Below are 10,537 nucleotides of genomic sequence, written 5' to 3' on the forward strand. Positions count from 1 at the left end.
TTTCACTTTTAAATTTGAAAGTCACATGTGGTGCCTGTTTAGTTTCACTTTCACATCTGATATATTTTCCTAAAAAATATATTTGTGTTTGTGTGTGTGTGTGTGTGTGTGTGTTCTGCTGAAGAAAGAAAGTCATGCACATCTGGGACATGCACATGATGAGAGAATTTTTATTTTTGGGTGAACTTTCCCTTTAATCTATTAAAAATAATGTGTGTTGAATGTTATCACAACAAGTCAAAATCAAAACAAGTGACATTTTAACCCTTCCTTGGTCCTGGCAGTCAATTACCACTGTTGCACTTAATGGGTCTAATTTGCCAGGCTCGTTAAATCACAGTTAAACAGTCACAAAATATTTTTGACTTCCATTGCTTTTGTATTAAACTAATAATTGTGACAACTTGTGTGTTTGTGTGCTTGTTTGTGCATACTTATGTGTTCGTGTGGGTCAAGATGACACACACACACACACACACACACACACACACACACACACACTCACACACTTGTTTTTATATAATTATATAGTAGATGATCTCAGGTTTTACTATCCTTGTGGGGACATTTGGTCCTCACAATGTAGCATAAACACAAAGCTTCTGATTATTTCCCCAAGATATCAAATGTTAATTCCATTCCATAACATTATCTTAATTACATTGAATGCAGAAGAGGAATTTCTTACATGGAGGTCATATAAACAACCATGCTGATTATCTCTGTTTTGACTCTTCATGCCCCTGAATGTAAAAAGAGGTCATGTCACACAAGCATAGTGGCTGCTCTCCTGAGATATTTAATCACATTATCCCCTGACTGTTAAACAGATTTACCGACGCAAGAACCTTGACCAGAGGCTCAAACCAACCACTGGAATAGTACGTTTCTAAACAAAAAATTAAACAGGAAAAAAAAAAAAAAAAGCCTCACACAGGTCAATGGTTGTCAAACCCAGGGAGAAGATGCCAAAAAACTGCTAAATCTACCAGAATGGAATCTCCCCTTCACCACTTGTCATTGGTTTAGAAGCAGAGAATGGAGAAGTGGATTTAATTTCTTGTGGGCACAGAGCTCATCCCCTGGGCTGCACTCTAGTTGTGAGAGAGCCCATTAACAACATAAAATGTCAGTGGCGTCACTGGCCTTTACTGGGTTATTGAACCAAAGCACAGAGACAAGTGCAGGTGGGCTTATACTTACAAATGCAATCACAATATACTTTTTGTATAAGTGTGGGGGTGTTTAGTGACTATATTGTACACTGTTATTTGTAGTGGTAGCATATCTGACACCATTTACTCACATATTACTATGAAATATAACAGAATATTAGGGACAGACAGCCCCAGTCACAGTTCACTTTAATTGTATGGAAAATTATGCAATGCAAGTAAATGGTGATTGAAACTGAACCTTCCGCCTAACATCTCTATTTGAGTTCCATGGAAAGAAAAAGCAAATGGGTTGGAAACAACATGTAAGTGATGACAGAATTTTCATTTTTGGGTGAATTATCCCTTTAACAATAACAACGGCAGATGTTTCTGCTTCATGATATTAACAGAAGTGCATTAAGACTTCAGACAGGGGAATAAGACAGAGCTGTGCCGTGTATTCCCTCACTTTTGTTAAAGACTGCCCCCTAGAGGTCTAAAAAGGTATAAAATGAGGCTTAAATAATTTCCAAAAACTGAAGAAAATGCAGTTTTGAAGATACCAAAATTTGTTTATTGGTGACTTTAAACACCATTTCACATATACTATTAATCTGAAACAAATGCTTTAAATGTAGTCAAGCATCATGTGTTTATTAAAAACAGCAATCTTTCACTGTTGAGTTTTATTTCACAGCAGTCCTTTTAGACAGCTCTCCATTTCCTGTAGTTCCTGTAGCTCGTCACAGTGAGGGCCGCAGTGCAGTGAGAGGAGCTTACGGGCCCTGGGAATCACAGAGAGAGCAGAACCACGGTCTCCACTATGAGGTGCAAACAAAGGAGAAAGTAATGTAGGAGTGGTTACAAAAAAAGAAATAAAATGAACTATGTATGATTGCATTTGACTGTAAAAGTAAAAGATGTAAATGATTGTGAAAGTAGCTTTCTTTATAGTTCCATTTTCACACTTACAGATGCCCGATAATAACTGAATTTGGACAAGTTAAGCCCTTACCCGTTAAAATGCAGCTGTGCCAATTTAAAAAGATGTTGTCCCAATTCTATACTGTCCTCTCCAAATTGGGCCTGAATCGCAACAATGCTGCGCTTCAAATGGGATGCAGCCTGATTCCATTTACCTGTCAGGTTTATAATCATAAAGGGCACATAATGTTTAGTATGAATCACATATATTTAAGGGATAATGCAGACTCAGCCGGTTGTTATCGCAAAATAAACCAGACAGGATGATCAGGATGGGTGGTGTGTCATCCTGAAGGGGTTTATTTTGCGATAACAACCGGCAGACTGTACATTATCCGGCTAATTACATGGCTGCTAATCAAATAAATATAAAAATGGACATTAAATACTGATTTGCACTGAAAGTATATAATTACAGTATGTGAGAAGAAATAAATCGCTGAACTTCTGAAATCCATTTCCGGTTTGCGTCTGAGATCTGTTGGTGCTTATAATGTAAAAATGACCATCTAACTCCTCATTATCCAGCCTATTACAAGGCTACTTGCCAAATGAATAAATAAATGGACATGAAACATTGATTTGCTTTTGAAATTATTTTTTTAGCTTACTTGTAGAGATTGCACAATGATCCGAGAAGCTGGAAAGATGACTCACAATACCCTGATACGTCTTAATCCCTGGATGTGCGGTCAATACTCAGAAATATCATACCGTTAGACAGCGCCATTGACAAATCAGAATCAAGTATTCCAGAGTGGCGTGTAACAAGTTCTGTTTATTTCATCTTTAAGTATACATAAAACAATAAAGCACTACTATACAATACACTGGGTCCAAATCTTAAGGACTATGAAGTATCAGGCTGTTTTTCTCACCTGTGGTGGCGTATGCACGGGCTATTGCATCTGCTAATTCTCCTTGCAGGGGGTGAGTCTCTGCTAGGATACTGTCTGCCTGAGAGGAAGCCGATTTTAAGATCCTTATGGCTTCATCTGAAAATGCAACAAAGAAATTAGTTTATAAAAATGTATGTATGTTTATGGGTATTTAACCTAATAGGATAAACATCGAATAGTCAATGTTGGCGGTTTCCTTACAATGTAAATCAATACAAGCCTGCTCACAAGGGGTACAGAACACTCATATTAGCAATACCTGGTCTGTCTCTTTCCATGAGATGAAAAGCTTGGTCCAACAGACACTGTAAACCCTGAAGACTCTTCTGCAGTTCAGCATTAGTGATCTGATGACCACAGGATGGCTGAGAGCACACATACCAATTCATATGGGACTGAAATGACACAAGAGTCATTCAGTCCTTCATTACATAACCCAAAACAAAACAGTGTAGTCATTGCAATATTTTGCACCATAAATCATAATACACTATCATTTGCCTAAAATATTGGAAAAACAAAAATGTACCATGACCCATCTACGTGATAAGTCTGTTATGCTGCTCTGCAGATGTTTACCCGAAGGGGGTTTTCACATTTCACACACTTCAGCCCTGGTGCTGCATTCACTTCTGTGTTCTGGCTTCCTTCTTTCAGCTCTCTCTGACATGCTCCACAGTTACAGTGAAAGAAGTACTGCTCCAGTAGGAGGCGCTGGCGCTCCTTCACCTCCATTCTACTACAGTGAGGGCCTGTGAAAAAGATGTGTGTGCTACAAAATAAAAACAAATCTAAATGACAGCAAGTATAAAAATTCAAAACATTTCAGAGTTGCATATTCCATTGTACCGTAACAGTGCAGAATCTCCTGTCCTGCAGTGACATATTTAGAAGTGCGTATAGTGACGGTCACACCACATTGAGAGATCAGTGCATGGTCATATTGACCTTCAGAGCCAGTGAACTGACAGAGAGCATCAGTCTTAAATCCTGTGTTGAAGGAGATGCTTGTATTTGGACAGCAGGAGTGGTTAAGTAGACTGAGGACAGGAAAGATAGCTGTAGCAATGCGGATTTCCCGACTGGACTGAACAGCTGCATCTCTCTCTTCTGTCAAAGATGAGAAAGAGATGAGACTTGGTCAGACTACTTTGTAAGATTTAAAAATGACATAGATGCTAGCAATGTGAAAAGGGTTTCAGAGCCTTATTTATTATGTGCCTTTCCATGAATATCAATACATGGAAAAGTACAAACAGTACATCATTTAAAAGCAATAAAGTAAGACACTAAAGTGTGAATCCCCCCCCCCAAAAAATAGGTTACATTTATCCCCAAAATCAAAAGAAAGTGTACATTGGAAGCTTGTGTATCAATATTAAGTGTCCAAAGTTCGAATGAGAGTTCCATCTGACCTTTGACCCTGATAGCAGTGACTGCTTGAGCATTGCATCTGAGCTGCATCATGTGTCTCAGAGCTGTGGCTCCAAGCATGCTCATCTCATGCTGCCAGTTTCCACTTGCTCCTTCGCCCTTGCAAGATGCCCATTTGTCTGGTGGAGGTCCACATTGCAGCCTCCTATAAAGAGCTGCCATGGTCACCGCCAATATGAAGCGTGCACTGGGTGAGTGTTCTGCCACATGTGGTAAAAGACTGTAGATACCCATATACGAGTTGCCATTGTAATAGTCAGTATGATCAGAATTTTTGGTACAATGGCCTCCAAGGGTCAGTTGGACTGGTAAAACCCCTTTAGAAGGACCAGTTTTACCATCCACATGGTCTGCCTCTGACATACCAGAAGAACTTTCCCTTGCCCTTTGGACCTCATTTTGCCCAGCTTTCAGAGCCACCCTTAATGCAAGATGGCCTAAAACCCCAAGGGCCAAGAGATCTGCTCCAATGGTGCACTCCCATTGGTGCCAGTGCTCCCAAGCCTCTTTCTGACAAATCTCTCCACAGTATCGAGAATAACTACAGCTTGGACAGGGTACAAAGCTCAGTGTTTGGCTTAGACAGTGGTGACAGTGTCTAGCTTCAGTATCAAAAGCTGTTTTTCCTGTCTTTTTGGTCTCTGTCTTGAGTCTGTTAACTGGAATAAGCACACAACTGAATGCTTTGTCTTCAAGTACTACTTCGCCAGCTAATTTATTCTCTGTGGCCAACAGGTGGCGACCTTTTTCTGGGCTGAAATAAACAGACACGCCATGTGCCGTGCAGGTAGAAGAAGCTCTTCTTTTCTGGCTTAGTGGTGTTTGAAGATTTTTGGCCAGTGTGCTGGATTTTTTAAGCTTCTCAAGCTGATTCAGGCATGCGGTCTGTCTAATGGTCAGTTTGTCCTGCAAGTGGCTTGGGTAACCTGCCTCCAAAGCACGCCGGATGTCTTCAAGGCATTCCTTTAAAAAAATAATATTATATAAAAATAAATAAATGAAAATATACATATAGTGGGGTTAAAGTAGTAACTTTATGTCACTTTAAGTAAACCACTAGTGTTTGCTTGTATTTTGCATTATTCTGAAATTCAGTAATTTAAGTTTTTCATTACAAATTACACTATACAGGTAAAGTTTAGTTTTGGCTTGACAAAGGCTATTTCTCAATGTGTGTTCTTTTGTGTTCTTACATTCTTGTGGACTCGTTTGACGTCATCATCCACTGCCAAAGTTAAATTCCAATGCTCATGAACGCAAGTACAGAGAATGCAAAAAATTACCCAGATGTGTTCTTGATCAGGCCGAATATCGAGGATGCATCAGATGGTGACTTGTGGGCAAAAACCCGGTACAATGGTGGCAGACGCAGAACATTTATCGTTGTGTTTTCCCTCAAGAGTTTTCAGCTGTAAGCACGCAAAAGTCTGACAGCTCGTGAGAGTCGTTACACTCAGTCAACATTTGTTGGACATCATTTTAATAAAGTAATAAGCACATGGAGGAAACGAGTGCTTACAGATTTTATTCTTTTAACATGTCACTAGTCCTGTAATGTGATAATGCCAATAGGTCTCTCACTGGCTACAAATGTACTTGTGATGGTTAATTGCGCACACCTCAAAGTTCGCAATAGATGCGTTCTATGCCTCCAGTCCTTTCGAGTTCGTTCTTTCAAGGTAGCTTGGCAAGACTGGTCTTCATAAGAACGCAAGTTCATTCTCTGCATTCTTTGCATGGAGAAACACCAAAGCCTTGTCTGAAAGTTAGATATCAAAATCCGAAGTTTCAATGATAGAAAGAAAGAAAGAGCTTACAGCGGGAAACTCTTGAGGGAAAACACAACGGAACATTTTCGTCATCTGCCACCGAAGAACCGGGATCTTGCCCACAAGTCACCATCTGTTGCATCCTCGATATTCGGCCTGATAAAGAACACACCTGGGTAATTTTATGCATTCTCGGTACTTGCGTTCTTGATTATTGCAGTAGAGCGCAACAGTGCCCTGCCCACTTATTCAGCATCTGGGTTCCGGAGATATTTTTACCATTCTTCTTTTCCATTGGCTTTTCATAAAATCCTCCATAAAAGAGTTCTAAGCCATTAACCAAACCAACCAGCTCCAAGGTGAATCACAACATCAAAAAACTTTGTTTTGAGGCAAAATAGTATTTGAAAATATGACTAAAAGACGAAGGTACAAGGATGTGTACTTACCGTCTTTCACAAGGGTACAAACTACAATTCCATGAGGCATTGCGAATGATGTAATTGAAAAAAAAACTATGGGAATGTATCAAACTATTGATTTTAGGTTGTTGTATAGAAACACTATATTTTACGTTTATTGCACATTATTCCAATATGTACCATTATATATGTAGTTTAAGGGTAAAGGGAGACCGACTCTATTATGTCACTCACAGTGCATCATGGGAGAGGGCGGTCGCTGTTGGCCTCGGTTCTCTGATTGGAACCGTTCTCTGCTGTACCATGGGTAATGTAGCTGTTTAACAGGATTTATGATTTCAAACATGCTGTTTGAACAATGAAGTTGGAATAACACAGACGGATGGCTTCAACAGAAGCATATACCATCGATGAACAACCTCGGAGCTCAAGGTAGGTCTGTCTCCAAATGTTTATAAGTTATCGTTGAAAATGTTAAAATGTTATGGGATTTTTACTTCTGGAACCAGACAGTTGCACTCTATTGAACTTCAGCAGTGGATTACTCGAAAAGTCTATGAGAACATAAGAACACAAAAGAACGCACATTGAGAAAATACCCCTGTATACACCAGGCACATCCGTTGACTTGAAGCGACACAAAGCAACGGCTTGAGGATGTCTTCACTGGATGCGTCGAAGTGAATATTCTAAATGACGTGTAGAAAGCACAGACCAATCAGCTGTGAGCTCGAGTAGACTTAGCAAGGGTTAACAGGGATAATAACCTTTTTTTCCTAAGGAAATCCACTGGTATTAACATTTACTTATTATATAATAATTATTGTAATGTTATTGTTGCTAAAGCTGCGTAAACATGTGGTTTGACACAAAATATTATTTAACTTATTTAAAGTAGACCAGAGACCACAAAAAAATTCAATAAAATCACAAACTGACTGCTACATGCAAAGTCAGAAGTTATTTAAATATGTGACAAACAAAATTCATGGCAAAAAGATTAAAACATATGATATTTGGTAAGTAAAATCATTTTATTTCAGATTGAAGGAATGATAAAGTGGCTGGAGTAGCTCTGCAACACCTCAGCAATAGAACGGGGCATCTGTTTACTGGCAGTGCTGGCAAGCTAAGTGACGCGCCGCAACGGATGCTTCCAGTGTAGACAGCTTCAATGATTATGATGGGCTCTATTTGCTTTTTACGCGATGAGACGCTCGCATCAGGTGTAGACAGGCTGTAAGTCTATGGCATTTTGTTTTTTATCACCCACTGTGGGCAAATCTTAATTCTGATCAGTTTGAAAAAACATAGCAACCCGAGTTAGAACAGTCTGAAGGTCTGTGCTGAGTTTGGTGGATGTAGCTTGAAAGCTCTAGGTGGAGTCACAGTTAGAAATTTTGTTCTTGGTTTACGGATTTTTGAAAAAACCCTAAATCATGTCTTTAGAATAACAGTATATTGGCTTTATCAAGCCAACATAATTATCAGCACAACAGTTTTAGTGAAAAGTTGTATGCCATAACTTTTCTTTGTTTAAAACTTTACAAAACCTCTAAAAATGTCTGTTTATTTAAAGGTTAAAATAAAATCAGATTTTCCATGTAGTCTAAGACTTTTGGACCCCACTGTATGGATATGTGTCAAACATATTATTGTCAAATTTTGGTCATCATGTTTCATAAAGTTGAAGAAAACATAGGCACTTACCTTATAGAGGCCGTGGTAAAAGAGGGCCGCAGAACGGTTAGCGTAACACAAAGATAGCTCTTCTGTATTCTTGTCAGCATTGCAAACTCCCTGAAATATAAAACAGAGTGAGAATATTATGATCACAGTACAGTTTAACATCGCATACTGATCTACAAACACCTGCCAATTGAAATCCAAACCATTATCAGAGAAGCTCCCATTTTGACCTTAATTCAGCATAAAAGGGTATCAGGCAGTGCTATGACAGTGCCAATGTCTCAATCTCTAGGCTGTGATAACTGCTTCCAATACAGAATAAAGTAACATGTACATTATGGACTTCATCGCTATTTTATGAAGCAGGTGTTTAGATATTTGGAGTTTCTTCTCCTTACCTTAGAGTAGTACAGTGCAGCAGCTGTGTAATCCTTAACCTTAAAACTGAGGTTACCTTGCTGTCTACACTCAGATGCAAGATCAGGACACTTTTTCACAGAGTACTTTTTAGAGATCAGGGACAAAATGGTGAGATCTTCTGGGCTGAAATATGGATAAATAACACAAAGGTAGATGGAAATTGTAATTTTGTTTTGCTCTATATGATGACGTATAAACATGAGCATATTTTAATTATTTTTTAAATTATAAATAATATGCCCATCTTCAAAGAAATAAACATACTTCTAAAATTGACCAAGTTTGAAATGAATAATGTATGAATATCTAAAAAATGCATCACACTGACTGAATTAGTGACAGTCCTCTGTGGAATATCTCATCTATATCTGTCAGCAGATTGAAGCGCTCCCTTCCTTCAGAACTCAGTTCTGTCCACTTCTGCTCAACATGCCGAACCCACTCTGGACAGGGCAGATCCATTTAAAATACACTAAAAAATACTCATTTGCAGAATCATAAGTAGTAAGTAGGAAAGTGTTCAAACACTTTGGATTTTTGCAGCACTGAAGCGACTTCCTGTAGAGACTTTTACCAATTTTCAGAATACAGGTTCCGTATTCGTTTTCCCGCGGGTTTCAGTAAACTTTTATTAATAAATAAATAAATAAATTCCTTAAATGTTAATTTAAGCATATATTTCGGGAGGTATCCATAAAAAAAGATTTTCTCTGAAATTACATTTTCCTCACATAAAACTCAAGAGTTGTTGAAGTTAAAAACAAAATATCTCAAAGTTAGATCACCCAAAATAAAAGTTTTGTCATCACTGAATCACTCTCACGTCATTTCAAACCCGTTTCTTTGTTCAATACAACATTAAACGTCAGTCTAGAGTTGCCACTTAAATGTCCCTTATGTCTCTTTATCATATAAAAAAATACATATTTTATATGTTAAAATATATTTATTTTTATCTTTTCGATTATTTGTCTCCTTTATCTTATTTATATATACATTTTGGTTGGGTTAAACGTTATTTATTTATTATTATTTTATTTTTTTTCTTCTTCTTCCTTCACCTGTACTTGTCTTAATGACTCAGTGATTGTATTCATACGTTGTTTGATCTTTTTGAACATGTATGTAGAAAAAAATCCACAGTTTTAGCACCATTTGTGGACTTTTCGGACGGTCCTTTACCCACCATAGGCACATTTTCCAACTTATATCAGTATTAAATTAGCGATCTGGAACGATTTCACTGTGACGCCATCTGACCAGCTTAAATACGGGACAAATCGCGTCCCATATTGATTCGATACCGACGCATAATTTTATCTTTAAATAAGGGACGATCCCGTATTTTACGTGACAGGTGGCAACCCTATAGCTGGGATGGGAGAGTAACAGTGAAGGTGACGATTATTTTATTTTATTTTATTTATTTATTTATTTATTTATTTTTTGGCGAATATGAATTTAAAGTTTACATTTACATTTACTCATTTGGCAGACACTTTTATCCAAAGCCACTTACAAAAGAGGAATACATTGTAAACAAATCATCTCAAGGAGACAGTGGTAGGAAAAGTGCTGTATTACAAAATTTCACTAGCATCAGAAAGTTCTGTCTTTTCCTCACACAAAGCTATTATATAGCTTCAGAAGACTAGGACTATACTACTTATACTACCTATACTATAGGTTCGATTCATTAACATTAGCAAATGCATTCCTATATATTTACTGTGCATTATCACATTGAGAATAAATGTATTCAT

At 37.9% G+C, this 10,537-nt stretch overlaps 1 protein-coding gene across 2 annotated transcripts; it reads right to left on the bottom strand.

The window, feature by feature from the left end:
- Nucleotides 1-1,714: 1,714 nt before the first annotated feature.
- Nucleotides 1,715-9,345, bottom strand: smyd4 (SET and MYND domain containing 4). Of its 2 annotated transcripts, none has more exons than XM_051683460.1 (10): nt 9,103-9,345; nt 8,753-8,897; nt 8,376-8,465; nt 4,456-5,437; nt 3,890-4,150; nt 3,620-3,792; nt 3,300-3,405; nt 3,020-3,136; nt 2,173-2,296; nt 1,715-1,978 (listed from the first exon to the last, which is right to left on the bottom strand). In XM_051683460.1, the coding sequence occupies exons 1-10, from the start codon at nt 9,234-9,236 to the stop codon at nt 1,849-1,851; spliced, it is 2,262 nt and encodes a 753-aa protein (XP_051539420.1). In that variant the 5' UTR covers nt 9,237-9,345; the 3' UTR covers nt 1,715-1,848. The 2 variants fall into 2 exon arrangements, with proteins under 2 accessions (XP_051539420.1, XP_051539419.1); XM_051683459.1 differs by having other exon boundaries at nt 3,300-3,435.
- Nucleotides 9,346-10,537: the final 1,192 nt, after the last annotated feature.

This window comes from Myxocyprinus asiaticus, chromosome 42, assembly GCF_019703515.2.
Source record: "Myxocyprinus asiaticus isolate MX2 ecotype Aquarium Trade chromosome 42, UBuf_Myxa_2, whole genome shotgun sequence".
Taxonomy (NCBI): Eukaryota; Metazoa; Chordata; class Actinopteri; order Cypriniformes; family Catostomidae; genus Myxocyprinus; species Myxocyprinus asiaticus.